The sequence below is a fragment of the Cervus elaphus genome, chromosome 31, assembly GCF_910594005.1.
Source record: "Cervus elaphus chromosome 31, mCerEla1.1, whole genome shotgun sequence".
Lineage (NCBI taxonomy): Eukaryota > Metazoa > Chordata > Mammalia > Artiodactyla > Cervidae > Cervus > Cervus elaphus.
The window spans coordinates 43,412,639-43,427,150 of NC_057845.1; the positions used below are offsets into that span (position 1 = coordinate 43,412,639).

At 41.0% G+C, this 14,512-nt stretch overlaps 1 protein-coding gene across 3 annotated transcripts in view; it reads left to right on the forward strand.

Annotated features, from left to right (window-relative positions):
• The window catches only part of CMSS1 (cms1 ribosomal small subunit homolog), a 372,794-nt gene that overhangs the window by 334,881 nt on the left and 23,401 nt on the right, over positions 1–14,512 (forward strand). For all 3 annotated transcript variants that reach the window (XM_043892584.1, XM_043892586.1, XM_043892585.1), the window contains one exon: positions 158–246. In XM_043892584.1, the coding sequence (XP_043748519.1) occupies positions 158–246 (89 nt within the window). The remainder of the gene's footprint in view (positions 1–157; positions 247–14,512) is intronic.

A 14,512-nucleotide genomic window follows, 5' to 3' on the forward strand; every position in this document is an offset into this window, starting at 1 on the left:
CATCTTCATTTTGGATCATTTTCTCAAATTCAGCTTCTTAGAGGTGAAATTATCGAGTCAAGGGACAGAGCCTTCTGAAAAGATGGTACCAAGATTACGCTAGAAATGGGAGAAAGAGCGAGGCGCTTCTCTAATTTTTAATCTTTATGTTTCCTAGGAGCATCAGATGATGAAGGAGGAGGAGACACAGAAATGGCGCAGCAGGACACAGCTCCAGGTCTTGCCCTGTCCAAGAAAAGCAAACCGGTGAGAGTCACAGTTGTTGGCTCTGAAATCAGCCTCTTCTTCCCTTCTGCAGCCTTCCCTCTGTTGCAGTGCCAGTTGTGGGTGGGCTTTGAGGGAAGCTTGTACCTTCTCTGCCTTTGAAAGAGTCAGGCTTCATTAATTACAGACCAGCAAGGTCTATTTTCCCTCTAATGTTTTTTTTGTTTGTTTGTTTTTTTATAAGAGAAGTGTATTGTACAATAATGATATCTCAGATTCTTGTAGTATATTTTTACCAAAGACCACGCCTTATTCTTTTGGGTATAGTTCATAGGAGGAGACAGATAGCATAAATATAGGCAAGATGAGCCCCACAATCAATGCATGATCATAGGGCTAAACCATACTGTGAGGAGGCTCTCAGGGCCTCATGACTGCCTAGCATCATGTCTGTTGTGTGAATTCTTATCGGAGATTCTCCACCTTCATATTACCACAAGTGGGAACCTGATAGACTTTGCTTCTTGGACTTATGGTCTTTTATTGCCTTTTCATTCTTTTTATTGGCCACTCACATCCATTTGCAGCTTTTTCACCTTATGTGTCCCTCTAACCGAATTGGTAACCATGTGTGATTTTTAAAGGACTACCTCCTGTCAGTCCAAAGTCACCATCTCCTTCTCAGGAATGACTTGTGATCTTATTCATTGTTGTGAATTCACTAAATCATATCCTACTCTTTGCGACCCTCTGGACTGTAGCCCGCCAGACCCCTCTGTTCTTGGGACTTCCCGGGCAAGAATACTGGAGTGGGTTGCTCTTTCCTTCTCTGGGAGATCTTCCCAACCCAGGGATCAAACCCGAGTTTCCTGCTTTGGGAGGCAGATTCTTTACCACTGAGCCACCAGGGAAGCCCATTCTTATTGTAGGTGGCCCTAAACTCATTCCACTAGAGGGTGACTCTACCCAAAGTTTATGACCAGGTTTAGGATAATTGTGGGAAACAGTTTTTGCATTGTGGTTACCTGCAAGCTGTGATTCCTTGGGCAAGTTAATCTCTCTGTGCCTCATCTCTCTATTGGTAAAATGGTGTTAATTGTATTTTCTTCACAGAGTTGCTCTGGGGATTAAATGATTAATACTTATTAAGCTCTTTAAATAGTGGTTGGCAGAGAGTAAGCACTGAAGTGATAAATATTATAGTGAAATATACTTCAGGTCTTTTATTTTTTCTTTGTGGGGCGGGGGATGCAGAAAAATTTACATAGTTAATGTATAATCCATCTTGGTTTTCTCTCCAGCCATTAAATATTTAACTCCAAGGTCCTATATAAATTTCAGTTTTAATCATTCTTTCTAAGACCTACAGGTTAACATCTTTAGCTTTTCAATTGATCTCACCAAGATGGGGTTTGATTTTTACCTTAACTTACTTCACTGACCACACCATAGTCGTGCCTTCTTTAACCTCTGCCTCTAATAGATGCCTCCCTGCAGAACTTGTTTCCCAGTATCCTTTGTAGCCATTGACTTTCTTTTTCCTTACTTTCTCCCGTGATTTTCTTTTTGATTACACCTCACTTTTTCTGGGCTCTTTGGTGAAAGAATAAATTTGCATTAATAAACCCACTCAGGTATGAATCTTTACTGTCTTTTTATTGGCAGAGCCTTCACCTTGCTGTATATCCACCTATTTTTTACCTTCTTCCTCCTTGAGTCTTCTTTTCCCATGATCAAGTTAGATAAATGACAGGGAACCACAGGAAGAAAAGAGAAAAATTGAGGAAGAAAAAGTTAAACACATTCTTAATTGCCATGAGCGTTCACCTATCTTTCAGCAACCCAAGTTTCAACACTAATAAAATAATTGGTTGAGCACTCAGCACAGGCGCTGTGTAAGGTCATGACTCACAATCATCACAGCTGCCCTGGGAGGGCAGGGAGATCCCATTTGACCAAGAACCTGAAGCTCAGAGTGAGGGGTACCAGGAGTCATGACCCATTTGACTGCCTTCAAGGCACCCCATGAGGATGACACTGCTCCAGTTCCCTTTCCACCTGTCCTTCCTCGTTCAGCTTGGAAAAATTAGATTTACTGTGTCATCAAGTGCTTTGTTGGTTACATACCACTGGTATTTTCTGCTAAGGGAAAAAAAAATCCCAAAAAGTTAAGATTTTATTGTTCACTTTAACCTCTTTCAACCTGCTCTGATTTCTTTTGCTAACAAATTGCTTTAAAGAATCAAGGTCCTAGGTAGACACAGTGCCCTAATCACTCGCCCAGGCCTGTCTTTACTGCCCTGATCAGAATTCACACAGGGATCTCCTTGTGCCCTCTGCCTCATTTAAGTGTTATCCATCTCACTCCCTGGTCTCCCCACCAGGCTGTACACCTCTGTGCATCTCCACTGCCCCTGGCACAGAACCTTCACTGAACTGACACTCATTTGTGAAGAGGAGGCATGAATGACTAGCCTGGAATCCCAGTTTTCTTACCACTCTTCCCGTCTCAACCCTCCATGTCCCAGCTGTGAGGCATCAGCTCCCTGACCCTTGTCCTGTCATCAGCCGCTCCTTGAAGGGTCCCCGACCTTGATGTTAGAGCTGGGAATCTTCCCTCTTCCGGCCCGAACACCACACAGTCCCTCGAGCTCCTCTCTGGCCTCCCCGTCCTGTCTCCTGATGCTCTGCTCCCTCTGGAGCTCATCTCACCACCCCAAGGACCACCTTTTCGTCTGGCTGACTGCTTTCTTGAGTCCTCCTCGAGTTGTTTATGCACATAAAGGCTGAGTCTCCAACTAGTCCATAAGCACCTTAGGGACCAGCATTTCATTTGTGTCCGCTGTGGTAACCTAGCTCAGCCGTAGGTGCATTTGGCACATATAACCAAGTATTTGTTTTCTAACAGTAATTATACTTTTTTTTGCTGGATAAAAAAGAAAAATAAATTATTTTTTGCTATATTTAAGTTTTGAATGTTTTTTCAAATTCGCTTGTTTGCTGTTCTTTAAGGTTTTTTCTGTGTTTGTTTTGTTTTGTTAAACTTGCATAGCAGCTGCCTGGCCTTATGCTGCTAGCTGTACTGTGCGTTTAGACTTTAATATCATCAGGTGAGAGTATGTGTCCAGTTGGATGGCGTTTCCTCCTTTGCCTTAGCTGGGCCTGCATTTCTCTTACTGAGTCTACATCTCCCATCTGTCCAGTTTTTCAAGCAGCAGATTTATAACTTTATAAAAGTTTTTTACCCTTACAACTACATCATCTCTAGCAACCATTTTACATCTGAATAATCATCCTTGGCCTCCTTAATAATGTGAGTATAAAGATTTGCCAAGAGTTCTGTTTTTTTTTTTCCAAATACTGCTTCCAAAATAAATCATGAACTCCCCTACTTCTAGAGATTGCATCACCCTCTTTCCTCCTAAACATCAGTCATTTCAGAGCCTGCCCTAGTGACTTTGTAATTATGGTTCCCAGAATGTAATCCCTTATGAGGGATTTCGTGACTTTTCATTGATGCCTCCATGATGTCAGTAGCCTTTTAATGGTTCCATGACCCATCCTCTCCCCCTCAGAGACCACACTGAACTTCTTTTTTCTTGAACTAGCTTTTTGTTTATCTCCTTGGATCATAAAAGAATCTTCAGCAAGAGTACTTATCACTTTCCCCTCTTACTTACCTTTCTCACTGCAGCATTTTTTTACTAATTATTTTCACAGTGATCATTTCATATCTCTCCTGCTCTTTAACTTCAGTATTACTCTTGATGAAGAAAAAAGAGGACTGTGTCCTGTCCACTCTCTGATTTACCTTCTTCCTTTCCATATGGTGTCTCAATTCTGTCTCTCTTAGTAGTAATCTCTCGTTGCATAACAAATTACCTTCAAAGTTAGTAGCTTAAAACAGAAAAGATTTCTGATCTCAGCTTCTGTTACCTATATCTCATCAGTCGTCAGTCAGGTTATGAGCTGAGGGTTAGTGGCTCCATTGTGAAGAATCCTCCTCAACACTCATTCAGGTGACTGTTGGCAGGCCTCACTTCCTTATCCTCCATCAGAGGGCAAACAGACTAAAAACCACAATCACAGAAAACTAACCAATCTAATCACATGGACTATAGCCTTGTCTAACTCAGTGAAACTCTGAGCCATTCCGTGTAGGGCCACCCAAGATGAACGGGTCATGATGGAGAGTTCTGACAAAATGTGGTCCACTGGACCACTGACAAACCACTTCAGTATTTTTGCCTTGAGAACCCCATGAACAGTATGAAAAGGCAAAAAATTAGGACACTGAAAGATGAACTCCCCAGGTCAGTAGGTGCCCAATATCGTACTGGAGATCAGCGGAGAAATAACTCCAGAAAGAATGAAGGGATGGAGCCAAAGCAAAAACAACACCCCGTTGTAGATGTGACTGGTGATGGAAACAAGGTCCGATGCTGTAAAGAACAATATTGCATAGGAACCTGGAATGTTAGGTCCCTGAATCAAGGCAAATTGGAAGTGGTCAAACAGGAGATGGCAAGGGTGAATGTTGACATTTTAGGAATCAGCGAACTAAAATGGACTGGAATGGGTGAATTTAACTCAAATGACCATTATATCTACTACTGTGGGCAAGAATCCCTTAGAGGAAATGGAGTAGCCATCATAGTCAACAAAAAAGTCTGAAATGCAGTACTTGGATGCAATCTCAAAAACGACAGATTCACAGTAATCCAAGTCTATGCCCCAACCAGTAATGCTGAAGAAGCTGAAGTTGAGTGGCTCTATGAAGACCTACAAGACCTTTTAGAACTAACACCCAAAGAAGATGTCTTTTTCATTATAGGGGACTGGAATGCAAAAGTAGGAAGTCAAGAAAAACCTGTAGTAACAGGCAAATTTGGCCTTGGGGTACAGAATGAAGCAGGGCAAAGGCTAATAAGAGTTCTGCCAAGAGAACGCACTGGTCATAGCAAACACCGTCTTCCAACAACACAAGAGGAGACTCTACACATGGACATCACCAGTTGGTCAACACCAAAATCAGACTGATTATATTCTTTGCAGCCAAAGATGGGGAAGCTCTATACAATCAGCAAAAACAAGACCAGGAACTGACTGTGGCTCAGATCATGAACTCCTTATTGCCATATTCAGACTTAAATCAAAGAAAGTAGGGAAAACCACTAGGCCATTCAGGTATGACCTAAATCAAATCCATAACGATTATACAGTGGAAGTGAGAAATAGATTTAAGGGACTAGATCTGATAGACAGAGTGCCTGATAAACTATAGACAGAGGTGCATGACATTGTACAGGAGAAAGGGGTCAAGGCAATCCCCAAGAAAAAGAAATGCAAAAAAGCAAAATGGCTGTCTGAGGAGGCCTTACAAATAGCTGTGAAAAGAAGAGAAGCAAAAAGCAAAGGAGAAAAGGAAAGATATACCCATGTGAATGCAGAGTTCCAAAGAATAGCAAAGAGGGATAAGAAAGCCTCCCTCAGTGATCAATGCAAAGAAACAGAGGAAAACAATAGAATGGGAAAGACTAGCGATCTCTTCAAGAAAATTAGAGATACCAGGAGAACATTTCATGCAAAGATGGGTTCAATAAAGGACAGAAATGGTATGGACCTAACAGAGTGAGTGAAGTTGCTCAGTCATGTCTGACTCTTTGTGACCCCATGTACTATAGCCTACAAGGCTCCTCTGTCCATGGAATTTTCCAGGCAAGAGTACTGGTGTGGGTTGCCATTTCCTTCTCCAGGGATGGACGTGAAAGAAGCAGAAGGTATTAAGAAGAGGTAGCAAGAATACACAGAAGAACTATACAAAAAAAATCTTCATGACCCAGATAACAACAATGGTGTGATCAGTCACCTAGAGCCAGACATCCTGAAATGTGAGTCAGGTGGGCCTTAGGAAGCATCACTATGAACAAAGCTAGTGGAGGTGATGGAATTCCAGTTGAGCTATCTCAGATTCTATAAGATGATGCTATGAAAATGCTGCACTCAATATGCCAACAAATTTGGAAAACTCAGCAGTGGCCACAGGACTGGAAAAGGTCAGTTTTCATTCCAATCCCAAAGAAAGTCAATGCCCTAGAACATTCAAACTACCACACAATTGCACTCATCTCACACTCTGGCAAAGTAATGCCCAAAATTCTCCAAGCCAGGCTTTAGCAATACGTGAACCATGGACTTCCAGATGTTCAAGCTGGTTTTAGAAAAGGTAGAGGAACCAGAGATTAAATTGCCAACATCTGCTGGATCATCGAAAAAGCAAGAGAGTTCCAGAAAAACATCTATTTCTGCTTTATTGACTACACCAAAGCCTTTGACTGTGTGGATCACAATAAACTGTGGAAAATTCTGAAAGATGGGAATACCAGACCACCTGACCTACACCTTGAGAAGCCTGTATGCAACAGGAAGCAACAGTTAGAACTCGACATGGAACAACAGACTGGTTCCAAATCGGGAAAGGAGTACGTCAAGGCTGTATATTGTCACCCTGCTTATTTAACTTATATGCAGAGTACATCATGAGAAACGCTGGGCTGGATAAAGCCCAAGCTGGAATCAAGATTGCCAGGAGAACTATCAGTAACCTCAGATATGCAGATGACACCACCCTTATGGCAGAAAGTGAAGAAGAACTAAAGAGCCTTTTGATGAAAGTGAAAGCAGAGAGTGAAAAAGTTGGCTTAAAACTCAACATTCAGAAAACTACGATCACGGCATCCAGCCCCATCACTTCATGGCAAATAGATGGGGAAACAGTGGCAGACTTTATTTTGGGGGGCTCCACAATTAATACAGATGGTGACTGCAGCCATGGAATTAAAAGACGCTCACTCCTTGGAAGGAAAGTTATGACCAGCCTAGACAGCCTATTAAAAAACAGAGACATTACTTTGCCAACAAAGGTCTGTCTAGTCAAGGCTTTGGTTTTTGCAGTGGTCATGTATGGATGTGAAAGTTGGACTGTGAAGAAAGCTGAGTGCCAAAGAACTGTGGTGCTGAAGAAGACTCTTGAGAGTCCTTTGGACTGCAAGGAGATCCAACCAGTCCATCCTGAAGGAGATCAGTCCTGGGTGTTCATTGGAAGGACTGATGTTGAAGGTGAAACTCCAGTACTTTGGCCACCTGATGCGAAAACCTGACTCATTTGAAAAGACTCTGATGCTGGGAAAGATTGAAGGTGGGAGGAGAAGGGAACGACAGAGGAAGAGATGGTTGGATGGCATCACCAACTCAATGGACATGAGTTTGGGTAAACTCTGGGAGTTGGTAATGGACAGGGAGGCCTGGCGTGCTGCAGTCCATGGGGTCACAAAGAATTGGACACGACTGAGCGACTGAACTGAACTGAACTTCCTCATCAAGTGAGCCTCTCCTTAGGGCTGCCTCAAAACATTGCCCCTGGCTTCCTCCAGGCCCAATGACCCATGAGGGAATGAGCAAGATCATTCAAGACTGAAACCAGAACTAATCTCAGACTCACCCAGAACTGACATCATATCACTTCCTCCATATGCTGTTAGAAGTAGACCAGTAAATCCGATCCATATTTAAGAGGAGGGGATGAATTCCAGGATATAATGTTCACTGCTCATTTCCTGGGGTCTGGCTACAGTCTGCCCTCTGACCCCTAGTGATTTACATCCCTCCCATATGCAGAATGGTTCTTCCCTGTAGCTCATCTCAGATGGTAAAGAATCTGCCTTCATTGCAGGAGACCTGGGTTCAATCCCTGGGTCGGGAAGATACCCTGGAGGAGGGCATGGCAACCCACTCCAGTATTCTTGCTTGGAGAATCCCATGGACAGAGAAGCCTGGCGGACTGCAGTCCACGGGGTCGGAAAGAGTCAGACCCGACTGAGTGACTAACACTGCTACTACTACATGAGCAGAATATGTTCACCCCTCCCAAGGCTTGCAAAAATCTCACGCCTTTACAGCGTGCGTTCAGTGCCCAGAATTTCATTGTATTCAAGTCCACGTGCAGCTGAGTTTCCTTGGATTTAGTCCCTTAAGTATAGCTTTTTGAGTATATTTCTTCTCAACCTGTGTAACTAAAGAGACAAGTTATCTAACCTCTATGTATCCAACATCAAGCAGTGAGACAAACACTGGATGACTTTATAGACATTTCTGTTCAAACCAGAGGAAGAAAGAGTCATTGGTCCACAACATTCAGAAAGTGTTGGGAGTTTCTTGATTAAGTCTTAAGGCTCAGGGTCTCATGGTTCTTGGCTCTGCTTTTTGGGTTCTTGTTATGTCCTTTGAGTCATCCTCTCTTTAAAAAAAAAAGACAAGAAAGGCAACATGTATTTGCAACTAAGCAGCTCTTTCAGCTTGCTTCTTGACAATAGAAATCTGAGGATTCATCTCTGATCCTCTCAGTTTCTGAATGTATAACTCCTTTAGGAATTTTGTGGGTTTCCTATGATTCTTCTGGGGATTTACTCCATTAGGCAGAAGTCACACCCACAAATCTTTTCCAGATAAACCATCTTTTTTTTCAAACTTTAACCTTTTTATTTAGTATCAAAGTGAAGTGAAATTAGCTCAGTCATGTCCAACTCTTTGTGACCCCATGGACTATACGGTCCATGGAATTCTCTAGGCCAGAAAACTGGAGTGGGTAGCCTTTCCCTTCTCCAGGGGATCTTCCCAACCCAGGGATCAATCCCAGGTCTCCCACATTACAGGCAGACTCTTTATCAGCTGAGCCACAAGGGAAGCCCATTTTGTATTAGGATATAGCCAATTAACAATGTTTGTAGTTTCAGGTGGACGGCAAAGGGACCCAACCATACGTATACATGTGTGCATTCCCCCCCTAAACCCAACTCCCATCCAGGTTGGCACATAACATTGAGTAGAGTTCCATGTGCTATGCAATGGAATATTACTCTGCCATTAAAAAGAATGAAATAATGTCATTTGCAGCAACATGAATAGACCTAGAGAGTGTCATACTGAGTGAAATAAGTCAGACAGAGAAGGAGGAATACCATATGGCATCCCTTATATGTGGAATCTAAAAAGAAATGATACAAATGAACTTACAAAACAAAGAGACTCGATAAAGCCTTCTATACCTTGGGCCACAGCTGAGACAATTACTGGACAAGACCCCTCAAGCTTCCTAGACTGGTGTTTGAGAGAATCGCCAAGGCACACCTTTAATTTCTTTAAAGACTTCTGTTTGTTAATTTGGCTGCAGTGTGGAGCTTGTGGGATCCTAGTTCCTTGCTGCTGCTGCTGCTAAGTCACTTCAGTCGTGTCCGACTCTCTGCGACCCCATAGATGGCAGCCCACCAGGCTCCCCCATCCCTGGGATTCTCCAGGCAAGAATACTGGAGTGGCTTGCCATTTCCTTCTCCAATGCATGAAAGTGAAGTCTCTCAGTCGTGTCCAACTCTTTGCGACCCGATGAACTGTAGCCTACCAGGCTCCTCCGTCCATGGGATTGTTCCAGGCAAGAGTACTGGAGTGGGTTGCCATTTCCTTCTCCCCTAGTTCCTTGACCAGGTATCAAACCTGGGCCCTCAGAAGTTAAAGTACAGAGTCCTAACCACTGAACTGCCAGGGAATTCCCTTTCAAGATTTCTCATGTGATTGTGTCTCTGTCCAAAAGTTTTGAACAGTGTGCTCAGATACTATCCATCTATCACCTTATTTTTGATACATTTCAAAGTAATTTGCAAAATCAGTACAGCCTGCTCAGATGCTTCAGCATGCATATTACTTTTTAAAGTTCAATATTTACTTTAAAATAAGTATTGAAAATAATTATTTTAATATTTAATATAAATATTATTAAAATATTTATAAATAAATAAAAATTTTAAAGTCCTTTTTTTCCCTTTTAAAGTAAAGTTAACATACAAAAAAATACAGAAATGTTGAATGTCCTCTTCAAAACTGCTTGCCCCTGAGGTAACCATTGTTCTGATGTTTTCCCCCCAAAATCAGTTTTCCTTTTTCTAGAATTTCACACAAATTAAATCATACAGGGTACACTCTTTTGCTCTCTACGTCTTTTATTCAGCATAGTATTATTCAGATTCATCTGTGTTGATGATGGTGGTCTTTTTTTGTTTTCTCTTTCTTTTTTGTTTTGCTGACTGTATTAGTCTGTAGTGCTGACATTACAAAGTGCCTGGGTGGTGTAAACAACAGAAATTGACTTCTCACAATTTTGGAAGATGGAAGTCCATGATCAAGGTATTGACAGGTGTAGTTTCTCCTGATGCTTTTCTCTTTGGCTTGTAAATGGCTGCCTTTTCACTGTGTCCTCATATGATCTTTCTCTGTGTATGTACATTCCTGGTGTCTTTTCCTCCTCCTACAAAGACACAAGTCCTACTGGGTTATGACCTCATCTTTATGATCTCTTTAATTGCCTCTTTAAAGGCCCTATCTCCAAATATGGTCACATTAGGGATTAGGGCTTCAGCATATAAATTATGGGGGGTCACAATTCAGTCCATAACACTAAATAATATTCAATTACATGAATGTGTCACAATTTATTATCCATTCTTCTGTTAATGGAAGCCCGTGACTATTTCTTGTTAGGGTCTGTTATGAATAAATCTGCAATCAATAATCATATACAAGCCTTTTTGTTAACATAAATCTTTATTTCTCTTGAGTAAACACATAGGAATAGAACTGCTGGATCATATTTAGTTTTGTACAAACTGCTAGAATTTTTCTCAAAATTGAGAGTTCCATTTTTCCACTTCCACTGTCAGTGTATCAGTTTTACTTGCCTTATTCTCTTATCAACTTTTGGAGTTATCAGTCTTTAAATTTAAACATTTCAGTGAGTGTATATTGAATAACTTTTGACCAAACCAAATAAGCAGTTCTAAGTTGCTTTTTTTTAAATATTTTATTTATTTACTAACTTATTTTATTTATTCTGGGGTGTGCTGGGTCCTCATTGCTGCACATAGGCTCTCTCTAGCCAGGGTGTGTGGGCTTCCCATCGAAGTGGCGTCTGTTGTTCGGGGCACAGTCTCCAGAGCTGAGGGCCCACTCATGACACACAGGCTTAGCTGCCCCACGACACGTGGAGTCTTCCCGGACCAGGGATCGAACCCACGTCCCCCACATCGGCAGGCAGATTCCTGATCACCAGGCCACGAGGAGGTCCCTAACTTGTCTTAATTTTTACAGTGAACATGCTTGTTTTTGTTATAAAATGACAATTTAACTTTTATCTTTTTAGCAAGGCAATAATCGAACACTGTTAAAGGTTTTTAGTGGAAAAACAGCAGTCCTCTTCCCTTCTCTTATCTAAGTCTTCCCTGAGTGGCAACCACTCTCAGTCTTTAGCTGTTTTTCTTATTTGCTACCTTGTATTTTATACTGCAGTTTGTTGACTTACCAATTTTTGACCTTATCTTCCTGAGGTGGCATACAAGGACGTAATCCTGTCGTCTGTGCCCTATTCCCTCTCCAGCTGCTGCCTCCTCTGCCAACACAATATTACATTTTGGTTAGAACAGTTGTCACTCTGTGATTATTATGACCATGGAAACACTGTTCAATGCTGAGAAAAAGAGAAGCTGTAATCATCTCTACTTTCTTATAAACTGTTTATTTTCATGGCATTAATAATTACCTCATTTCTTCATTTGCCTGACTTGCTGTGTTCCTATTGTTAATTGCTCCCATATGTTACAACATCTCTTCCACATGCCCATAAATAATACTTTCCATATGCTCAAGTAGAACAGTTATTATTCTTTCCTACGCATCTCCACACTTTTTTTCCACTTGGAGTTGGTTATTTTCTAGACTTGCAGAGCAACTGAGACTTCTCTTTGCTATTTCCTCAGTTGTCATCTGGATTGGTCTCTCTATTTACTGAATCCTATATCATCCTCTTTCTTGATTTAGCCCTTTATTGTGCTGGAATGGAGCCTCTAGTACCTGCAAATAGGAAGTAAATTTTTTGAGACCTTAAATATCTGAGAGTGTTTACTGAGATCTAAACATTTTCCTCTTAACTTGACTGATAGTTTTTCTGGGTATAAAAAAAAAATCTAATTTGTAGATAAATTTTCCCCATAATTTTGAAGGCTTTGTCCCACTGAGTTCTGGCTTTCATTACTGTTGTTGCAAGGTCTGACACTATTCTTTTCTTTGAACTTTTTATTATTATGTTACTGTTTTTCTTTTGAAGTTCTTAGAGTCTTTTGTTTGTCCATGATGTTCTGAAATTTTACAGTAATTTTCTTTAGTGTGGGTATTTTTCTTATCCATTGTACCATATACTTAATGGACTTTGAATTTGGAGTTTCATGTTGTAGAAAGTTTCTTTCTGTTCTGGAAAGTTTTTCTTATTTATCACTTCTTTCCCACTGTTTTATATGACTCTTACTTTCTATAATACCTTTTGTTGTCATGTTGACTCTCTTAAGCTGATTCTCTAAATTTGTTACTACTTTTTTCTTATTATTTTTCATCTTTCTGGAAGATTTTTCTACTTTTCTTTAAGCCTTCCTCCTGTATTTTTATTCCAACTTTCTTATTTGTTTTAATGTTTAATTTTTTTATGATTTTTTTCCCATGTGGATATCATCCTGTTTTTGTTTCATAGCTGGAAATTCTTCCCTCATCTCTCTGTGAATACTAATTGTAATTGTTTTGAATAATTTGTAATCATTTTGTTTGTAATTGTACTTCTAAGAATAGTATTGTAATTTGTTTCCTCGGGGTTCTTTTTTCTTTTTGTTTATTTGCTCTCATGTTAGAGACTTTCCTTAGATGTCTGATGAACTTTAGCTGTCTAGTCATATTAAAGAGAGATACGCTAAAAAGTTGATGGAAAACTTTTGTACTTAAGTGGGGCTTGTCAATTAGTAGAGCTCTTGGTAGGGTGATATGATAAGAAAGCAGGACTTTTACTATGGAACCCCCAAAGTCACTCTCTTGTAGCATTTGTCTTAGGTTATTTTATTTTTCCAGAGAAGAATTCAGTAGTGTCCTGCCTGTACTGTATAACCTGGCTTGAGACACCCTGAAAGAGGGACAAGAAAAGGAGATGAGTCTCAATCTCCGCCCTGTCTCCCCTGTGCTAGACTTCTTGGTCTTCTTATTCTCTCCAGAGCATAAATCTCCAGTCTTCTGTCAGGAAGAGCAAGATGAAAGGAAGCAGTAATAGGATAATTGCTTGGCTGCCTGGACAGAAGATAGAGCCAGATGGGAGTAGGAAGGAGGCAAATCATTTTAAGTGTAAACTTTCATCCAGTCTCTTTTTATTTCAAGCCCTTTCCCCTCAGTAGTACCCTGTACCACTCACTACTCAACCGTTTCAGGGCCCAGTAGGTGAAACAGACAGACTTATTCCTGTCTGCCGCCTCTCTAGAAACCCAGGGCCTCGCTGTCTCTCTCCCTCTGCTAAAGAGTGTCCATCCAGTTTAAACCACTTTCCATTTTTCAAAAAATTGTTGAAATATCTCCACTACTGTTGTCCTCTCTTCTGGTTTCTTGGTCCTTATAGATTTATATCTTTTCAGTTTTCTTTATTTTCATTTTAGTAATGTTTTGAAAAATGATTTGCCATGGTTAAAACCAGAAGCCTCATTCTTAAAGAATATAATTTTTGACACTTTAAGTAGTTGAAAGCGTACCCCCAATTAATTGCTTTTCTAAATGCTTAATACGTTTTTCTGTTAAATGTTTTGGAGCAAATGGTGATTCTTCTAAATCTTTAACTTCATACTCCAGGTACATATTTTAAAAAATCACTGCATAAAGAAATGACTTGACTTCAGTTCAGTTCAGTTCAGTTCAGTCGCTCAGTTGTGTCCGACTCTTTGCGACCCCATGAATCGCAGCACGCCAGGCCTCCCTGTCCATCACAAATTCCTGGAGTTTACTCAAACTCATGCCCATCGAGTCGGTGATGCCATCCAGCCATCTCATCCTCTGTCGTCCCCTTCTCTTCCTGCCCCCAATCCCTCCCAGCATCAGGGTCTTTTCCAATGTGTCAACTCTTTGCATGAGGTGGCCAAAGTATTGGAGTTTCAGCTTCAGCATCAGTCCTTCCAATGAACACCCAGGACTGATCTCCTTTAGGATGGACTGGTTGGATCTCCTTGAAGAAGCACAAGCTGGAATCAAGATTGCTGGGAGAAATATCAATAACCTCAGATATGCAGATGATGTTGCTTATTACCTGCCAAAGACAGATGCTGTTGGAATTGATTCTATCAATGGCTAGCTGGCCTGCTATGATGCTTCCTCATTTTCTTACCTAGTCTCTCTGAGGGGAAACATCAGC